The 21159-nt window shown below is 39.3% G+C and overlaps 1 protein-coding gene across 2 annotated transcripts in view; it reads right to left on the bottom strand.

Moving 5' to 3' along the window:
* The window catches only part of LOC146437573 (connector enhancer of kinase suppressor of ras 2-like), a 163905-nt gene that overhangs the window by 32118 nt on the left and 110628 nt on the right, over window positions 1–21159 (bottom strand). For both annotated transcript variants that reach the window (XM_085060690.1, XM_085060691.1), the window contains 5 exons: window positions 17513–17646; window positions 16754–16959; window positions 13811–13896; window positions 12380–12634; window positions 3147–3181 (listed from right to left, as the gene is read on the bottom strand). In XM_085060690.1, the coding sequence (XP_084916816.1) occupies window positions 3147–3181; window positions 12380–12634; window positions 13811–13896; window positions 16754–16959; window positions 17513–17646 (716 nt within the window). The remainder of the gene's footprint in view (window positions 1–3146; window positions 3182–12379; window positions 12635–13810; window positions 13897–16753; window positions 16960–17512; window positions 17647–21159) is intronic.

The following is a 21159-nucleotide window of genomic DNA, read 5'->3' as shown; positions in this document are numbered from 1 at the left end:
ACAAGTAAATTCTCACTGCAGATTAATTATTTAGTGTTGTATGGTGAGGTTTGAAATCCCTCCTCAGCTCAGGAGCACCTGCAAAGCTCTGCAGCTCCTGCAGGACAGGTGCAGCTGTACATGCAATGTTGACAACAAAATGTCAAGACTGAAAGTTATTTTTAAAGTGTTCAGCTCTTCTTATCTTGCCAACATTAACCACAACTAAAAAAAAGTAATTTCCAAAGCGCACCACTGTGGCTGTGATTAAAATAATCTTTAAGCATTATTTACAAAGACAAAAAAAACAGGGGAACAAATCAGCTGCTGCTCCAGGAACAGGCAGTTCAGTTTGCCTTCCTAAAACCTCCATGCTCTCACACATCCAGGGATTGCAGCTGCAGACTGTGAGTTCCTAAATCACAGCATCTGCTCTGGAGTGAGGTCAGCTTCCAGCCAGGGGAGCTGTGAGCAGAGCTCAGCTCTCTCTGCCAGCAGGGCAGGTTTGTGTGGGACTGAGGATGGGGATGGAAGTTCTGCCCTGTGCACAGAGCTGGGCCAAGGGCTTGGAGGAGCCCAGAGCTGCAAGGCACAGGTCCCTCAGTCCTGCTCTGCTCCAGGCTGGGACAGAACTGCCAGGCTTGCTCTGTGTCCTGCTCATCAAGGGAGTTCAAAGAGCTCTGTATTCCCAGGGACATCCTGCAGCCTCACAGCCTCACAAAGGTGTCAGAGCTTCCAGCACGTTCCCTGCAGCTTGTGGGATGTTCTGCTGCATGCAAGAAACAACTTCCTTCTCTTTGGCTTTTTTAAAACAAAGGATGCAATAATAGCACAGAAACTCTGCAGGTCCCTGTACAGTTAAAATCACAGAATCACATAATGGTTTGGGTTGGAAGGGACATTAAAGCTCACCCAGTGCCACCCCCTGCCATGGGCAGTGACACCTTCCACTAGCCCAGGTTGCTGCAAGCCTGTCCAGCCTGGCCTTGGACACTTCCAGGGATCCAGGGGCAGCCACAGCTTCTCTGGGCACTCTGTGCCAGGGCCTGCCCACCCTCACAGGGAAGAATTCCTTCTGCATATCCAACCTAAATTTCCCCTCTTTCAGTTATTGAAGATAATGGTATTTCACCCAACTATGTCAGTCTATCTACACACATATCTCCTTGTCCCCAGAGCCTAACTCTGTGGGGTAAATATGTTAAAATTTGTTTTTATTTTGGTTTAAGCTGTTTAAATCACTTAAAAAAAGATTATTAGGAAGGTGACATAATTCTGCCTCTTAAAATATTTTTCAGCATATTGAAAAGATGTAATATGGTCATGTTTGGGGCCTGATATCTGAAATGTGTGGGAGAAGGGACCTTCTGTAAAAGAGTATAAAAGAATAGCCTTCTGCTACGAAAGTCTGCCAAAATTTCATCAAGTCATATGTCCCTGGAAAGTATCTCTTGGCAGATGCCCTGTCCTGTCCACCAGGGATGTTCCATCTGGATTGCAATGTCCCTGCCAAATGGAGCACGTGCAACCCACTCAGGAAAATCAGACACCCTCTGCTCTGGGAAGAACAAAATTGCTTTGAAGAACAAAACTCCTCTGCAGCTCTTCCTTGGGGCTGCACGAAAATGTGGGTGGGGAGGAGGAAATGAAGAGGGTAGAGACATGTGATGGTTTCTGGGAAGGGTGTGGGGTTTCTGTCAGAAAGTCAGACAGGAAGGACCTGAGTGATGGCACAGCCAGACTGGGGGGAAAAGGGGGAGAAAGGGGAGTGACTGAAAATCAGGAGAAATAAATGGGAGAGAAGAGCAGGACAAGAGAACCTGTGAAGGGGTTGGGAGACTAAATGAAAATTGTTCAGATTTACAGTCAGATTTACAGCAAATAGAAGGTTTTGGAAGCTCAGGTGCAAGAGGCGAAGGCAGAAGGTGAAATGCAGTTGTTACTTCAAAGAGAGTGAGAATGCCACTTTCCCCCCAGGTAACCCTGGGCAGGACCAATGCTGCAAAATGGAACAAACTATAAATCAGGTGTGTGTTTAACCTCCTGCAAAAGCAAACCCTCCACTCAGCTGAGGTGCTGAACTGCTGCCATGGTGGCACTGGGCAGGCAGGAGGGTCTGGTGCAGGATGAAGGGAATTCCATCTGTGCCTCACTTTAATCTCTGATAGCTGTGCTGCTCTGTTTAGTTAAATGGCATTTTCTCCATGCACAGCTCACCCAGGGAAAGAGCAGCAAATTGTCACCACAACTGCCTGTTAGCTGCATTGGGATGTATGAAACACATAAAGAGTAAAAATGCTGACTCCTGAAAAATCAGGCAAGAGGTGACTTGTGTTTGGTGGTCAGCAGCTGAGAGGGTTTTACCCTCAATTTTAGCTGTAACTCAGTGGTGTTTATAGCACTGAAGGAAACCAGCAGCAGTTGTGAATCCTTTAGATTGGTCAAAACACCTTAAATCTAATTAATTATTCAGTTTAAAAAGGTTTAGGCCACATACAGGATGAAAAAATGTAGAAAAGAATAATTATTCTAGGTGCCAATTAAACTTAAATTGATGATGATACAAATTATCTATTATTTCAAATTTATTCTTTTATTATGACTTATTGGATGCAATGTGAATATGAAGACACTTCATCAGATAAATGGCAAAGAAATGAAAGACAAAATCACTGCTTTCTTCATTAGAATTAATTGATTTGATTCAAACCTAACCTAAAGAGCTCATTCTTAGTATTTATCTACTACAAACCACAGATATAAGCAGTAATTTTGTACAGAGTGAATTAGATGTAGATTTTCATTGAAACATTCTGCTTATTGGCTACAAAAGTCATGTTAGACACACAATATGTTTTTTATCCTCAGAGTGAGTCTGAAATACTGAATTTCAAAAGTAAAAAGATAGATTGGGCAATGTAACAGTATAATTTTTCCCTAATATTTTATAAACTTTTATCAGAAGTATTTTTAAAAACTTTTTTATCTATAGTTTTGTTTGATGTTAGCAAATGAACATTTACTAAATTATATGAATGCTGATATCTCTAAACCCCTGAAAATTCATTCCTCAAATACTGCAACGAAGTTTCTAAAAGTAAAGAAATAAGTTTAATTCACAAATACACCGTGCATATATTTAAATATAGAATAACAGAAGTAATTACCTTTCAGTATCTCCACTGACTGTATCCCCTGCTCTCTGTAGAATAAAAATAAATAGCATTTAGCACAACTGAAGACCAGACTTTCTTGGTGCTCTCAGCACAGTGAAACAAGTGACAGAGGTAAACCACAGTCATCCTGAAACTCTAAGGCAAAGGAAACGGAACATTTATTTCAATTTCTCGCTAAGAGTTCTTTTAAAATGAAGATCATGGTTAAAAAAAACTTGCATCTGCACTTATAAACTGATTTCAGACGCTGTGTAATTGTGATCAAGGCCCTTTCGAATAAAAAGGAAGCCAAAATTTGTTAGAATGTTTGCAAAAGTGTCAGCATTTCAAAGGGAATTTAAATGCAAAGAATTACAATAGAGAATACAGAATTTCAGAAAGACAAACTGTCATCCGAACTTCCTTTGACATCATTCTTACACAGCTTTAAATTACTTCATTTACCATGCTGGTTATTCCTCTGATGCTGGGAAACGAACTTGTCCTCTTGGAGTAAGTAGCAACCAATTCAGGGTTAAAAATAAAATCTTCAGACTGTTCGTTACTTTAAAACCAGTTTTTCCCACAGCTGAAGATTGAAATTTACAAAAAAGAAATGACAAAAAAGCCCCCAGTAGGTTGTAAAATTAATAAGGATTTGTTTATATAAATGCAGAAATCTGCACTTGCAAAATCTCTGATTTTCTGGATAAGCAAATATGAAACTGATAACTTTAGCAAGTGCAGTGTTTGTGTTTTAATGCCACTGCTTGTGGCCTGCAGCAGATAATAACCACAGATAATATTTGTTAAGAGATGAGCCCAGAGCTACAAACCCCAAATAAAAGGGACAGGAAGCTTGCTGGGGCTGTTGCACCACAGAGCCCTGCAAAGGTACATTTGTGCAGCAGCATTGCTCAGCCAGCCTTCAAATCTGCGTGGAAAAAACACATTTTGCCACCTCCCTCTTCCACAAGTGGCAAAACCTTCTGTACTCCCAGTACTGAACCAGTTATCAGCTTTTAACCAGTCATTCAGCTAAAATATTCCAGCAGATGTAGGAGCAAAGATGGTTCCACTGAAATAAGAGACCTTATCTGATGGAGAATAATGAAGTGGTGCCCTTGCATTAAAGGGAATTCTCTGACATTTCTTGTGGAAACCAGGCAAAGGCAGGAGCTCCCACTGAGTCACTGAGTACACAAAACCCTAACAGGCTTTCCTGAGTGCCATAAATACCTCAATTCTCTGCAGAGAATGCTGAAATGAAGCCTAGAGAATTTAAAAAAAAAGAAAATGCCATCTAGAAATACTCACATTTTCCTGAAGCAGATTGGAAGAGTTAAAAGCACACAGCTAAAGCAAAATATCTGCTTGAGAGATGTTATTTTGGTGCTGGAAATGCACTGCTAAATACCAATAGTCTGAGCATCCCTGGAAATACTGGGGAAACAGGAAAACATTGTGTGGCCAACCGAGCAGAAGAACTTTGACAGCAGCACTACCCCTGCTACTGCTATAAAAATAGAATTTATTCCTACCAGAAGGCTCAAAGCTTTCCTTCTCTTATCCCTCTGACTTCTAAGGTTTCTAATTTTAGCAACTAAAAGTGGGACTACTAATTCAGTCTGTGTTTCCCGTTCTGCTTCTTAATTTTCTTTTCCGAAACTGCTCCCAAAGTAAAAGCAAAGTGTTTCCAAATCAGGGTTTATTCACTCTCTCTCCCTTCCCTGAAAAAGCTGAAATAAACCTCTGCTCTGGCTGCTCTTTTCAACACCTGTATTACAAAATTTCACTGCTACTACAGAACTAACCCAGTTATTTATTTATTTCCTTCCAGGAAAATGTACAAAAGCCACCTCTGTCACACGTGATCACCTTGGACTGTGGTTTCCAGATTTCTTCTGACCACATACATTTCATGAGCAATTATTAGTGTGATGTGAACTTGCATATATTAGGCTGAGAAAAGACTTACTAGGGAGAAATTTGCTTCTGATGATAAAACATGTTTTTTCTAGAGGTCAGTCTTTCAACACCATGAATTTTTCTGCATCGTGAAGCACTAATTTCCAAAGATATTGAGTAATGTAGTCTAATTAACTAAAGTACAGTCTGCAGCAGGGAAATTTAAAAAGGCCCTATGATAGTGTGAAAAAGAAAAATATTATTTAACCATTGAACAACTCAAGGATTATTGTAAGTGATTATTAGTTCCCTGCAATTCAGAAAAGAGCAAAGAAGAATATCTATATGAATACAGAGAAAGAGAGAAAACTGTTGATACTGGTACTTGAAACATAAAAAATATAATTATGACCATTCAAGTTTTTGTCAATATTTAATTTATTAAAATAAAAATCTCATCTCCTGACCAGCTCATCACTAACATAGAGATTATTACCAGTATTTAAATGTGGACACTCAGGATTACTACAGACCTCTGTCATGTATTTATTACCTTTTATTTGACTGATTTTTCTCCCCAAAGAACCTCTCTTGGGAGAACAGTCCTGTTGCTAGCTTGAAATGCCAACCTTTATAAAGGGTTTCTGATACTATAAATGGAAACACCCACACTCTGGCATTTCTATAAATGTCTACCCATAGCTAAAATTAATTTCCTTCCATAATTATAATTACATGCAGATACAATACTGACAATGACTTATATGTGGAAGGCTCCTACCTGCATTTTCAGCAGCCTTATGTATAACTTTTTGGAGTAGTTTCTTCTTACCAGTTTGTGACATTCATAAAAAAAAATTGCCATTTTCTAGTTCCCAAACTAAAACTTTCCTTCATCTTACTACAAGGCCACTTTCATGAGTAGCAGACATGTGGGAGGCTCAGGAGGCACAAGTCTTGTCATGCTGTCAGGGACTATAAAGCACAAATCCTGTGAAATTCAGGTCACTGGCACCTATCTGCCTTCTTTAGTCAGCTCCACGTTTGTGGAGCTCTAGGGATTCCCATGGATCTGCTTCTGCTTTGCACGAGTGGAGATGAAAGGACAAAAAGGCTCTGTGGTCCCACCAGCAGATCTGAGGCTTCTCTCCCAAAGGAAATCCTGCAGAAAGTGCCATTTACCTGAAACTTCTATAAATAACTTATAACGAAACAGAAATTGCTCCTTTGAATCAGAATTTCTTCTCCTCAGTAAAGAAATCACATAAGTCACTGAGAACAGAAGAATCCTGAGCTGCAGAGATCGTGTGGAGATATTCAACAGTCATTATTTATTTGTTGTTTGCTAAAGGAAGAGATGGAATGGTTGGTAATGAGATTGGAACAGTTCCATAATGTGTCACTAATCTCAACAGCCAATTCAATTCATTCATTCCAACTACATACATCATTTATTCAAAGATTCAAAAGATTCTTTATCATGCTGTTCGTCCATTCTTCTGTACTCAGGTACTGAATTATTATTAACAAAAGTAAAAAAAAGAAAAAAAAAATACTCCTCCTTCTGCTTCTTTAACTCATACATTTGTTATCCTGGAGATTTCTTTATGTCATGTTTGTTCAAAAATATTAAAAACAGTGGCCTTGTTACTAGAGGCTTTAGTCATCTCTCTGCCTCACAGAGCTGATGCTTCACCCAGCCAATCTACTTTCAGAATTATCATGCAGAGCTAAAAATAAAAGCAGCCTTTGAGGTTTTCATTCCTCTCACCCTTGTTGAGGGGAGAGATAACAGAGGCAGGAAATCATGTAATGTAATCTACATTTGTGTGCAGCTTGAGGTACTCAATTTGTCCTGAAGGGAACCAGAGGGCAGGGGAGAAGATTGACTGGAGGCAGAGGGAAAGGATTCCCTGGGAATTGGTGCTGATGGGGTGATGATGAGCACTGTCAGCACACGGTGGGGAGCAGGGAGGGCAGCTCAGGGTGAGGGAAGGGGACCAGGGGAGTGGCTGAGGGCAAAAGGATGTGGTGAAGCTCAAGGAGTTCCACAGGGCAGGAAAAACAGGGAATTCCTTCCCCTTCCTTCTCGCTTTCCCCATTCCTGTGGGAACAGATTCCCTGTGACTCTGCCCTGTCCAGGGCTGGCCTTTCTGCCAGGAAATGTTCTGTTCCCCAAAACCCATCCTTGTCCTCCTGCTGGGGCAGGGAGAGGACAGAGAACAAGGCTGAGCCAGTGAGGGGAGAGGGAGAATCACAGGAGTGACCAAAGGGTTTCAACTGATTCCTGCACATGGATCCTGTCAGCAGCAGCAGGACATGACATTTGTGTGATAAGGGAGAGATTTCTATTTGGTGCATCTTCTGGAGGATAAATATTGCAGTTATCATAGCAATAATATCAATTGTAGCTAATATTTGTTAACAAATGGCTGTTAAATTTGCCTTTAGCCCATATGCACAAAAGCAGATATAAACCATTTTTTGGTAGCCTGGCAAAATAATAAAAACAAGGCTTAAATTAATTTGCTAAAACAATACAAAACCATACAACTTAGCTGTGTTGTGATTCTCTGGAGTCAGAGGACTCCAGGATGTTTTACAAATGCCAATTTACCCATGAAGTCACAGTCGGTTAATGAATGCTTCATTTGCTGACTTGCATTGGTAGTTTGTAGTGGTTTGTTTGAAGACTGCAGAATATCATCATTTAAATGTGCTCTAATAGAGCAAAATTACTTATGAAAACACTGCCTATGTTTGGCTAAAGGCAGCCTCATATTTGCTTTGTGCAAAGTGTCCTGATATAACTACAAATACAAGGAATTCTGGGCTGAGCAGGCAGGCTGAACCTTTGGAAGCAGCAATAATAACTTGTCTGTCTCCAACAGACAAGTCTCCATCCATCCCAACCAGGGTGCTCCAAAAACAAAATTCCAGCCCCTCTCCTGAGCTTCTGCAAAGGGCTGGTTCTTACAGAAATCAAGGACAGCCTTGATTTGACAGAGTTCTGGGTTAACATTCTCTTGAACTTTTTATTTTTCTGGATCCAGGTCGATTATGAAGCTCTTGATTACGTAATGAATGTGGAAACCTAAAGACTGAGAACCTTACTCTTAAAAAACAACCTTTCTTAACATTTTACTTCCCTTTGTTTTCCCTTGCACTGTAAAATATGTTTTTTAAAACATGTTTTTCCTCTTTGGGCTGTTTCTGGATTAATGGAGAGTGTAGTTTAGAGAATCAGGTGTGAACAGAACTCTAAAGAAATACATTATTGGACTTTGCTACTCAAGGATCCATCTGAAAGTATGAGCAAGATAGTTGTCATCTCAAACCTTCATGTGCACAGCTCTGGTGCCAATGAAAAATAATATTATTTCACAATTGGTATAAGTGGTCAGACTCATTTTGAAGCTGCAGAAGGCAGAAATACTTCTGTTGGCTTCTCTGAGCAGCCAGAATCCACACAATTACCCTCAGAGTGATTTCTCAGCACAACTGTGAGGCAGGGGAAGGAGGTTTTCCGTATTACAGATACTTAAATAAAAAGCAAAGGTAGAATTTATTCAGCAGTTCAGAAAGGAAATAAAACTTTGAAGAAAGTCATGCTCATCCCTGACAGTTAGCACAGTTTTGTTTCTTTCTGCAAGAGCAGGAAGCAATAAATAAAACATGAGCACTTTGCTCTTTTCCTGCAAAATTGGCAATAAAAGACTCCTCCTTCAGTCGGTGGGGCTGAATACATGTGATCCTCCCAGACTGTCTTAATTATTATCCTTATCATAGCAGCACTCAGACTGCCTGTCATCCCAAAAAAGCATCTGGAACATCTGGCACATCCCAGCATGCAGCCATTACAGAAAAACCAGATTTACATCGGTTTTGCACAGGTTTTAATTCTCTGCATGTACCATTAAACTTTATATCGTTTGTCAAGCTGCCTCTGCAGCTCCAGGAACAGTTAAAGAGCTTTTCCATCATTTCCCTGGGCCAGAGGGATGAGTTACCAACTTCCTGGGATCAGCAAGAAGGAAATAAAAAGCAAGTTGAGCAAGTTCTGTGTTAGGATGACTAACCCTAAGATACCATAATGCTTCAAATGAGCTTTAAAATAAAAAGTGACTCCTGGTCTGGCACTCTCAATGAATACCCTAAAGCAGACATTATTTCTGTTTTACTGTGAAGGGAACATTGAAATGAAAGAATTGAGCTCAAAATTCATTAAATAATAAGTCTTTTCTACACAGTGAATTCTAATTCACAAAAAAAAGGAAAAAAAGGAAAAAAAGAAAAAAAAGAGGAAAATTAGAAATTCAAATCTACACTCCAGTGTCTTAATATATGATACTCCAAAGGAAAATATCCAATTGATTTGTAGATAATAGCCCCAGAACATTTATCACCAAGTAAAACCAGATGAGAGATCATTACCCAATTGGAGAATTTAATGTGGTAACCAGCAAATTGAATTTCCGAGCTGCAGAAAGTTGTGCAAGTCTGAGGCAATAAAACCACAGAGTTGAACACCATGTGGATTTCCAGACTGGATCTGGAATGAGAGCTTCAATATTCTCTTTTTAGATGGAAGCCACAGTGCAAAATGGAACTGAGCAGCACAAAACGTACAGTTTGCCACAACTTTTTGCAAAATCCTGACGATTTTTCAAAACTTTTTCTGCTTTGTTTTATGGCCAGAAATGTAAAATGAAAAATTTCCCAGGTACATCTGGTCTGCTGAGCACAAGTCCTGTGTGGTAAGTTAACTTTCTTCAGAATGAGGTCTGGTAATACAAAATAAAAGCATATTCAGATTTTAATTCTATTCTTGTAAACCCATGTTTAGGCTCAACCCGGTAAATGATGTCTCTTCAGAAGAGAAGCATTAGTAAACATAGAAAGTCATGTTCCAAGAGATACTCTATTAATTATTAATTATTTATAACAGCCTTGCTAATTGTAATTGACTCTTGCTTAGGTTCTGTGACATTGCCTATCAATTAAATTAGAGTTATAAATATATCCTGGAAGGGGGCAGTGTTTCTTGACAGGAATATTTTACTGCAACATGGCTTCGTGCATCATTTTATATCCTGGGCATGCTGCCAATATTGCATTACCTAAATATCCATTTCATATAGGAACTCTGCATCCTCCCAGCAACTTATGAAATCAGGCTAATTGTTTAATTTTAGGTTCCAAATCAACATTCCTTCCAGAGCATTAATCTAGTGGTGAATCTACGCAATTACCAATTTTGCAAAACTTCTTACGTCTGGTAATTTCAACTACTGTTAAGTAAGTGCCCTTTTATATTATTTAGCTATGTATTTATGTGAGTGCTTAGAAAATTAAGCAGTGGCTAAGTGATGCTCAATCCCTCCTTCCATCAAGCCATACTTGTTTGATTACAAAACATTATCACCTTCCCTTCACTGAAGATGATGAAAATCCTATTTATCATCTCCATTTCCCAAGGCATTTATCTGGGCTGAAATGTTGATCCATATCCAGGAGTTGTACTGGGCATGTGTTGAGAGGAGAGGAATTCATGGGAAAGGGATTTCAACAGTTCTGCACTTTTGGTTTCCATTGAAAAAAAACAGAGCAAAAGTGAGAAGAGAAGCTAAACCAGTTTTGTCAACTTTTCTAATAGAAATGTAGCAAAAGCTCTTTTATGGTGATTTGGTTAAGGAAGGTTTAGAGGTATCTTGTTTTGATTAACCTTAGTCTTGTAGAATGGAATCTTTAGAGGAGAAAAGCTCATTATCCAAAAGAGTAAATATATCAAAATGCTTATGAAAATCCTGGTAACATCTTTTAGATATTAAGGAAATGATCTGACCTACTTAAAACTTTAATTTATATCTAAGAACACAACAACTCTCTGCTGCTTTCCCTTTTCGCTATCAAGCCGCCATGAAATGTTCTTTGATATTTAACATTTTTGTTCTGGGTAGCTCTCTTTCAAGATAAATAAGCCCATTTTTTTGCTTGGCTTTTCAGAATTCTTTCAGTATTCCAAGTGGGAAGACGTTAAAGTGAATGACTCTGTGCTGGCAAGAGCCCACAGAATCTGTGTCAGCAACTCTGTGTATTTGACGATTCAGTTCCTCTTGTATATTTATAAGGCAAGTTGACAAAGTGCCTCAGAGATTCTGATTCCTGTGATTATCTCCTGAAGGACTGCAAAGGTCTCTTTTAACGCTGCTCAAAAAATTTATGGGTATAAAGGAATTAATACCTCTCTGGCAGGCCATGAGTAATCATTTTACCTGTGCCCTCCTCTGTAATCACTGCACATTAAACAGTTTGTGAAACAGGGACTGAGCTGACTTTTAGATTGGACCAACCACTCCATGTACAGCTGTCTTTTCCCATGATAATTCTTATTTTCCAGTTTCCTGCTTTTCCCTCAGACCTTTTAGGGTTGACATATTATGCCATTGGAGTATTTTAAATATTTATCATCATACAATAACATACTATTAATTTATCACATCCATTAGTTGCATGATGGTATGGAAATCACACAAGAAAATATAACTTCAGTCCTGAAATCAAGGGTGGAATTTGCATAAGTGACCAATTTCCCTCTCTTCAGAACTCAGGTGAGCCCACAGATCATCAACAGACTTCCAAAAACTATCTGAAACCAGCTGATTCATCTACCAAGTCATGAAATATTGTTGGGGTTTGTTGCAGTTGAGTAATAATTTTCACATTCATCCTAATAAATTGCTTGCTGATTTCCTCTCCGGGTTTGAAATCCTTTGCTTTGGCTTTGTGACACTGATAATCTCTGTCAGGGAGATTTAAATCTACAATTTAAATAAATAAATTTAAATAAACAGTAACTCCATTAAGCTCATCTGTTTTTACAAGACGCAGTAATCAAAGTCGAAATACAAAAGCTTCTAAATTAATATGTAATAAATCATTATCAGAGGCTGAGTGCAGGATCCTTATGAACCTTCAAAGATCATACAAATTAAACTAAACTCAGTGAGACTGAGTAATTAAGAGCACTATTTTATTAAATCATCTGACAGGGAATGACTCTTGCCTTGTGTTTTCCTGTTCTGTCCTGAGAAAGTTGTGATTGAGACATTGAAAAATGGATTATCATGAGAAATTTGTCGTGATACTGACATTGAAAAATGGATTATCATGAGAAAGTTGTGGTGACACCATGGCTGAGGAACCTTTCCTGGACCATAAACCACAGCATTAAACCATGCAGCAGAAGGCTGTGCCTTTGGGGCTGGATCCATGCTGAAAGGAGACCATGGGAGTGTTTTCCTTGTGGTTTGCATTTGGAGGAGCTGGATACTCACGTGGTAGAGAGGAACAGTGTTGTTCTCAGGCAGGGAGAAGTTGAGGACATCCTGCTGGCCTGGCTCCAGCCGCACGCTCACAGTGGAGGTCAGCACGGCGGGGCTGATGGGGTAGCTGGCGTTCCCAGGGGGTTTGCCCTTTTTCCTGGACCTCCTGCCCGTGTCCCTCTTGTTGTCCTTCTGCGTCAGAGGCTCCTCCTGGATCACCAGGATCTTGTCGTCGCTCAGGTAGCGCAGGAGGGAATTCTCAGAGTCAGTGGTTGGAGGGGAGAAAAGAAATATTAGTGAGAGGAAATAGCCAGAGAACCATTTTGGCTGGCCAGAGACCATCCCTTGGTGGTGTTGCACATCCCTGGGGATGTGCAGGGAGTTGTGAGGCTCTCCCTGGACTCATTCCCACTTTTCCTGACCCAGCCCTGCCCCGGGAGGGGAGAGGGAGCAGACACAGGAAATATCCCTGGGCTGTGTCGTGCAGGGAGCATCTCTGGGACCATTCCAGAGACCAGGATTGTAATTTCAAGGAACTTGACAAGCTGGAATAATGATTTTAAGGAGATGTGCAGCGTTCTTGGGCACAGTTTCAAAATGGGATCTGGCCAGGCAACAAGTCTGTTACTGTCTGTAACAGTGAAATATGAGCTAAACATACATCAACAGATTTGGAATAAATCGGAAAAGGCTTGTGCCTTAAATGGAATTTATTTTCTCTTGGAATGGAAGTTTACTGAAAGAGGTAGTTTAAAATCCTGTATTGATTTTAAAGAATATAATTTATTTTTTGCCACACTTTAAGGAGTCAGGATGAGCTCCTCTCAGCTTCCAGACAGTGCCTAAAAGATTCTAAAAAAATAGTATCCAAGAATCTTTAACAATCAGTGTCATAATAAATATGGTTGTATTTTCGAAGACTGTTCTTTTAAATTGTTTGTTTTTTATCAGAGGAAATAAAGGAAAAAAATGAGCTTTGCAACCACTTGGCTTTCTTGCAAAGTTCATAATTCCCAGTGGAATCAATGGAAATGAATGTGGTCAGAACTGCTGGTCTGAACACTGACAGCACAATTGCTGATTCCTGTTCCAAATTCTAATTCATACTGATGAAAATGTTCTCAAAGGATGTTACCTTAAACCTGTAACACCACTTACTGTTTTCTAGAGCTGTGAAGATTTAGAACTGATTGCTATTAACATATATCTGAGTCCTCTGAGTATTTTTCCCTTGATGTTTATCTTTCTTTATACTAGAATTAAATTCCTCCTACTGACATAAACTTTTTAATTTTCCAAAATAGAAACACTAAAAGCAAAGACACTAAATAGGGTCATTTATATCCTCTGTGACACTAAAAAAAATTATTTCCTGTGATGCTCCTTAAGTAACAAAGCAAAAAAACATCTTGGAGAATAGCCGAGAAAAAGAAAATACTCACCTCTGCTTCCCCTCTTGTACATGTTCTGCTCTTTGGACTCCCCTATCCAGCTGTACTCAGTAGGCATCGAAACTGGCCTTAAATCTCCTGGAAACAAGCCAAGCAAACCAATATCATTGTTGAACACTAGGAATGGAAGGCTGCAGAGTCAGTAATGTCTATAAATTCCAGGTGTGACACAACCCTGCAGAGCAATCCATTATTGGAGCTGTGGCATTTGGGATCAGGGAAACATCCCAGAGTCTCCTCTTCATCACCCCAACCCCAAGGGAAGCACCACCAACTTTGGTGAAATTGCTTGTAAATATAAAGCAGATTACAAATTCATTTTGAAACTCTGCTGAGTAAAAACTTGCTCACTCTTTAAACAGGTGCTGGGAATAAAGAGAGAAGCAGTTTTTACGTGGATGACAGTGCTGTAGGAAAAGCAGAAAGAGCATTAATGCAGATAAAACAGCACAGATCTATCAGGGAAAGAGAAAACCTCTCTGCCCTGGAAAATCACATGGTGAGTAATGAGGGAATCTCATTTCAAGGAACATTAACTTCCCCTGGCTTAGAAAGCAAACCTGGAGCACAGATTGGTGACAACAACCACAGCAAAGAAGGTTCAGCCATTGGGGTTTTAATCAATGGGATTTCATGGCACTGGGAGATCCTGATGTGCCCAAGTCATTCCCTGCTGGAGCACCAGAGAACACAGAGCACCAAAACAGGAACAGCCCAGACCTTCTGGAAACTGAATATTTGGAGTACTGGAACTTTGGAGCAGTGGTCTGTGTCAGTCCAAGCAGTAATGAAAGTGGCTGCTCAGCCATGAAAGGCTTCAGAAATTTTATTTGCCTTACTTTGCCCATGGCTCTCTGCTCCCAGCATCAGTTTATTGGAGTTACCATAAATCCTGTCATTTTACTGAAAGACATGTTGTCACTTTGATGGTTTATGTCACCTTTCAGTCAGAAAGTACAAAACATTCCCCTAGAGTGGAACATAATTTACATGTCTGTTAATCAACAGATTAATTGAATCTGTAGCTTTAAAAAAAAGCTGGTTTAGCAATTGTTTTTGAGAGAAAGACATATTTCAGAGACTTTAAAATCAAATTCCTTCTGGATTTTCAAAGTTACAAAAAATCAGAATTGACCATCACAGACCAAAAAAAAAAAAAAAAAAAATACTGTGTATCCCTGGGATCAGGCAGAGAGCCCAATATTTTAAGTCACTGTGCAGCAAGAATTGATGAAAGCAAGCCAACTACACCCATCTGGCTCCAATTTTAATCACAGTTAAGATTTAGCTTTGTCTTCCATTCTAATTTTGTTTTAAAATGATGTCACTTCACGAGGAAATAGTGAACATTACTGGTCTTAAGATGGAATTCTATTCTTCAGCATCACAGCTCTTTCAAGCACCAAGCCTGTGACTGAAGCAGTTACTAAAAATATCCTATATAACAAAGATTTATTAAGATTTCCTACTCTGGAAAGGGTCTGTGTGTACATACACACCATCAAGTCCATTTTACTTGCCACTTTTAGCAGAAATCCAGCTGCAGTCAGCAAATTGCCAGAGCAGGAGGAAAGTTCTGTGTGACTGATAAACACAAGGTAAATACTGAGGAGGTAGAGAAACTGCAGTTAAGAATATTCTTGGTCTCAAATCCTCCACCAGACTAAGCAGAATCACTGACTGCAGTGCTTAAAGAGTTTTATTTTGTTCCTCTCACTGTGCTCCCTTTTTTTGGTTGTTGGATCTTCCACCAGAACAATTCTTGGGATTCTCTGCATTGAACTCCACCAGGATTTTTAGTACCTCTGTTCTTCACAGACACATTTTCCTTTACTACTCTGAGCTTCTGAGAGGTTTTCCCTTTCCTAGATTTCAAAGACAAAAAACTTTGGAAGTTTTTTTCTTGTGGGGTTTTTTTAAATTTTTTTTTACCAAAATGGGAGAAAAAAAGGTCTCAGAGTATGTGAATACAGTACTTATTGATGGCTTGCTATATAAAAATAAATATGTATATATAGCTCAAAAGATAGCAGCTACCCATAGAGAACACTATGGTCACTGCTTTCTCTGAGGCTCAGAAAAAATGCCATTTTCAAAATCAGGTATAATTGCAGTTTTCAAAAGAAATCTCTAATCTGAAACCTGTAAGCTTCACAAAAGTATCCTAATGTCTTGAAAATAAAGCCACTGGAAATATATGGAGAATACACTGCTGTATTGCAGCAGTATTTTTCTCAAATTCATCAAACACCAAGCAACTCAGTTTTAACAGATATGAAAAAAAAGCCCAATTAATTTTCAACAATACCTTTTATATAGATCCATAATACTCACATACAAGCACATGTGATTGTGTATCTGTACATCAATATACATTTATATACACAAAATTTCTATAGGAAGAGTTAATTATTGTCCTAATAACAATTTACATATTTAAGCAGTCCCCATCCTAAGATTTTGAAATGCAGTTCAGGCACTAATGAATGCATTGTAGGACACTCCTCGTGCATTTCATGCAGGGCTGAATTTTGGAGAGCCTTCTGTTTTACAGCCACTTCCATCCCAAAAGTCAGGCCCTGCATTGAAATTTAACAGCCCAGAACATTGCAAGTGGAATAATCTCCAAAGGTTTGGGAGGGAAATTTAGTAAATCAAGATGCTGACTGCCCAAATAATATTAATTTAATTAGCATCCAACATTTAAGTATGCACTGCAAAATAACTGTATCAATAACTTAGTCCTGACCAGGAATGTTCGTATGGAAGGAAAAAAAAATTTTTTCTAATTATTCCTTCATGTAAACTTTTGTTTAGCATTCAGAGCAGACAGGTCAGGGTCTACTGAGGAATGACAGATTTTTGGGGGGGTTGCAGTGTTAACAGCAGGCTCTGTAAATGTTCTCAAGCAGAAAAAGGTTGCAATCCAGCCTACCATGGGTGGGTGTTTTCTCCCTTCTCCTGACGCCTGTGGCTCTGCTCCTCTCGTACTCAGAGCCCCCAGGGTGTCCTTCCCCCTCGATCAGCGTGTAGTATTTCCCACTTTCGTGCTCCAGGAAATAGTTGGGAGACTCAGAGCCTTTCATCCCTGACTTTCCAAATTTGCTGATGTCATCACAAGACATTATTCCAATTTCATCCCTAAAAGACAGAAGATGATGGAGAAATGGACCGTTTAATGTAAACTTCAAGCATGCAACTCCCAAACACTACAAATTAAAAGTCTTGCAATTGAAATGCTGTGTGGGAGAGCTTTATAAGAAATGAGGCAATTCAACAAATGTAAATTAACAAAATCATCATGAGGTGCCACTTGATTGTAAGATAAACATAGATATTCAGGAGTTTTCTAGGATCTGAAAGAGAACATAAGGAATTGTAAAGTGAGCAGACAAGGGCTTACCTTGGAGAAATGCTTTAGAGTAAGTAAAAGTAAAATAAAAGTAAATCAAACTAATTGATTAAAGACTTCTTTAAATACTTTTTGATTTAGGACTAAACCCAGGCTTTGCTCAGCTAAGTGAAAGTTAAGTAATTCATAACAGTGCTATGATGTTTAATGTATTTCTAGCTCTTCATTTTATTAATTATTTTGCTTGATTGTGAGGCTGTTTGTTTTGTTTTAGTTTTATTAATCTAATTAAAGTGTAAAATTCTTTTTTCCAAAACCACACATTCCCTAGGACGTAAATACCTGGGGCCATAAAGTCCTGACATGGGAGAGAGAATGAAAACATCCTGGAGAGCAGAGTTGTCCATTTTGGAGGACATGCCCATGGTGCTTGTTGGGGTTGTGGAGCTGCTGGTGGGGCTGGTTGGAATCACAGGCTGTGAAAAGCAAAAAGGCACAGGAAAAATAAATTAATGTTTTCTGTGCTACAAGAAACAACAAAGTCAATGTGTATAATTTTAGGAGTTTTGACCTCCTTTTTGGATTAGCCATTTTTTCAAATTTCTGGTTTCTTCCAGAAAGGTGTCTAGTGAAACTCCAGACTTTGAGACTAGTTATGAAAGGAACTGATAAACGACCATTAAATTAATTTGAAAGCCACCTCAAGGGAAAATCTGAGACTCAATCAAAATATGATCTTTAATCAATGCAGAAAATCAATTCTGTGAGGAGAAAGGACACAGTGTATTAAATGCCATTAGTACAGAAGTTAATTACAGAACTCTGGAATACTTGTACTGAATGAAATGATCATGTTGGTTTCAGTGGAAGATTTATTGTTAACAAGGACAGAACATCTCGGGGTTTTTTTTTTAAGAAAGAAGAATTCATTGTCCTTTGGCTTCATAGCCATGGTCCTAAATACCAAAAAGATATTTCTTCATAGGAATGGCAGTCTGCAAAGGGGTCCAAATTATGGTTAGCCCTCAATGCTTATTGTTATCTCAGACTAAATAATTAATAAATGGTGTAATGTTCTGGATTTATTAGTTGTGACAGGAAGGATATTCCAACTTGAAAAAGTCTCCAAATAAAAAGAAAAAATACAATAAATGTATTTTATTTGAATGAAGTTATAGCGTGCTCACTTCAGCAAAAACCAGAGCACTATTTGCCAGTGCAAATGAAAAAAGACATTTTGTCCTAAGTGGGGAAATAATCCCAGAGTTTAAAAATTCCAAGTCTTCCTCTGTCATATGATGTCAGCCAGAGACAAAAGAAGAAAATGATGTCACTACCTTCTTAGTGAGAGATAATGGAGCACAGAACTGTCACATGAAAACTCTGCTGTTGTTAATTGAGAATCAAGGGAAACCCTCTACAGCACAGGAATAACTACAGCAAGGCCAAGTCATAAATTTTAAAAGGACTCCCAGATTCTGTATCATCAATAATTCATAAATTACCTATCTGGCATAATTTTAAACTTAATTATTGTAGAAAAGATATTAATAACATCTATAAGTGCCTTAAGCAACAATGGCAAACATGACAACTTTTATTTAAAACTTCCTGCTGTGCACCAACCTGAGGTAACAAATATGATTTCAAGTTCTTAAATCCTATTTCCTTTGTGCCTTCCCTAATTGTGTACTGCTTTTGTTTTTATTTTTTTAACCAGCACTAAATCAGAATGAAAAATTGCTCCAATGTAGATACCTAAATAGATATATAGAGTGTAAAATGAAAATAACACAGGCAGAGAAATACATATGGATCTGTACTTGGAACACACCATGAAATATAACACATATATGTGTGTTATTCTTTTTTGTGACAGTGTGACTTTTGATGAACTGTTTTCTCCCTTAATCTGCTTTCACTGAGATATTTTTCTGCACTTTGGTGCTGTTTGGTGATTCCCTATCCTGCTTTTCTCTCAGTGCAAACGCTCCTGTCTGTGCTGTGCTTTCTGCTCACCCCAAAGCCTGTTCTGCTACAGCCAATCCAACCCATCAGAGGCAGCAAACTCCAGAACAAAAAACAAACAAACAAACCCAGAAATTTCCTACCAATTCCACCCCTCAAACTGCTCTAGAGCCTAAAAACTGCCAAAGGCAAGGCAAGGCGAGGAGGCTGCAGCCAAGAGGAGAGGGAAGTGAGCTCACTGCTTCCAGCAGCAACAAGCTGTTGTGTCAGCTGTCCAGGAAGCACAGGCTCTAGTGTCATCTTGAAATTCAATCAGGCTGCTTCCAAGTCATTACTGACAATAATAAAAAATACCAGATCCAGGTGAGAGCTGCAGGGAACAGGCAAACCCAAAACCTGCGTCCTGAAATGGATCCAGATCCTAACACTTGTGCTTGTCTCTGTGGCAGGAAGAATTAGAGACCTGAAGATGCTGAAAAGGACCTAAAGGTGGTTTTCCACATCTTATAACAGACTCTAGTGTTAGGAAGTAATGCTGGCAGTGCTGGTTTTGCTTTCCAAAGTGGTTTATGTTTTTATTTAACTATCTCACCCCACTATTCTCTGGTATAGAAGAAATATATCACAGGGAGATGACACTTAAAACACCCTTTGATCCTGAGGATCTCATCAGGAGAGGACACATCACAAAACCAGAACTGCTGATAATTTCACAATAGCAGCTCAGTGCACTTTCATTTTTCTGGCTGCCATGGCAAAGGTTGGCATTTTTAATGGCAAATCCTGTGCCATGTGTAGAGTACACTCTGTTCCACACTGGCACAGCCTCCAGATCCATTGCTGCTGGTGAATTATGATTCTTTAATGCACAAATAGACAGGGAGGATCTCTCTGGAAGTCCTGTGCAAATGCAGTTTCCATTTTGCTGCCCCTGGAGGCTCCTTCTGAAGTTCACAAGTAGACACAAGAGCATCTTGCCAGGGCAAAGGATGTTATTCCTGCAGCATTATGACAGAAAAATCCCCTCAGGGTGTCACAGGGCCCTGTTCCTCTCGCCCAGGGACAGTCACACAGAAAGAAAGGTGTCCCCAAATTCCACTGTCAGCATTCCTGGGCTGCAAGGATTACACAAAATACTGAACTGAAGCCACTCTGTAGGATTCAGGCACTTGGAGAAATGAAAGATTTAGAAAATGCCAGGCAAGGAGAAAATCTGCCTGGATAGGCTTCAAAGGTTTGGTTTCTTTCATTAATTTAAAATAATTCAGAAACACATTCATGTGTAATGTGATCCAAACAAAGCAGCTCTGAGAAGCTTCCACATTATGGAAGAGCATCAGCCTATTACAGGATATAACATATGGCATTATTATATATAATATATAACATATATAACATATATGGCATTAAAGACAACCCTCAATATTTACTGACTTCCTGAAAAACCTTTCCTTTAACAATGACCTTTTGAGTTCAGTGTTTCAGCCAGTTTCTCCTGCATGTTGGTGCTGGGGGAAGAACCAGCTGTGATGTTCACAATTGTCTTTTTTTCTTTTGCATCAACAGGTTTTCAAGGAATGAGTGCAGAGCAAATACCAGAGGTTCTATTATCCCTGCTACCAAAAACTCTGCCTGCGTGAGAGGCGTGGAACAGAAGCAGAGCTCTGGAGTTTAATGGATCTGACACACTTGATTACAAACAAGGAGTTGACAGACTGTGAAATAATGGGAACAGGGAGGCACTGCTGCCTGTGCCAGTCAGAGCAGCCACTGAACCTTGCTCTTCATAAAACCATCTGTAAATGTTCTTTCCCTGTCTGAATTCCTGTGGCCCCCAAAGTCACCAGAACATGGAGAAAACAATCTGATTGACATATTCAGCACTGCCACGCTTATTTATCTCAGCACTCTGCTCCAAAGGAGTTCAGGACAGGCTCCTGTTCTTTTCAGGAAGGAGAAATTCCAGTGTTTTTTCTGGAATAAAGGATTTGCCATCACACCAGCATTGCAGCAGCCACCTT

Source organism: Lichenostomus cassidix, chromosome 4A, assembly GCF_008360975.1.
Source record: "Lichenostomus cassidix isolate B80296 chromosome 4A, HeHo_3.0, whole genome shotgun sequence".
NCBI classification, from domain to species: Eukaryota; Metazoa; Chordata; class Aves; order Passeriformes; family Meliphagidae; genus Lichenostomus; species Lichenostomus cassidix.
This window is presented reverse-complemented; position numbering and strand designations above follow the sequence as displayed.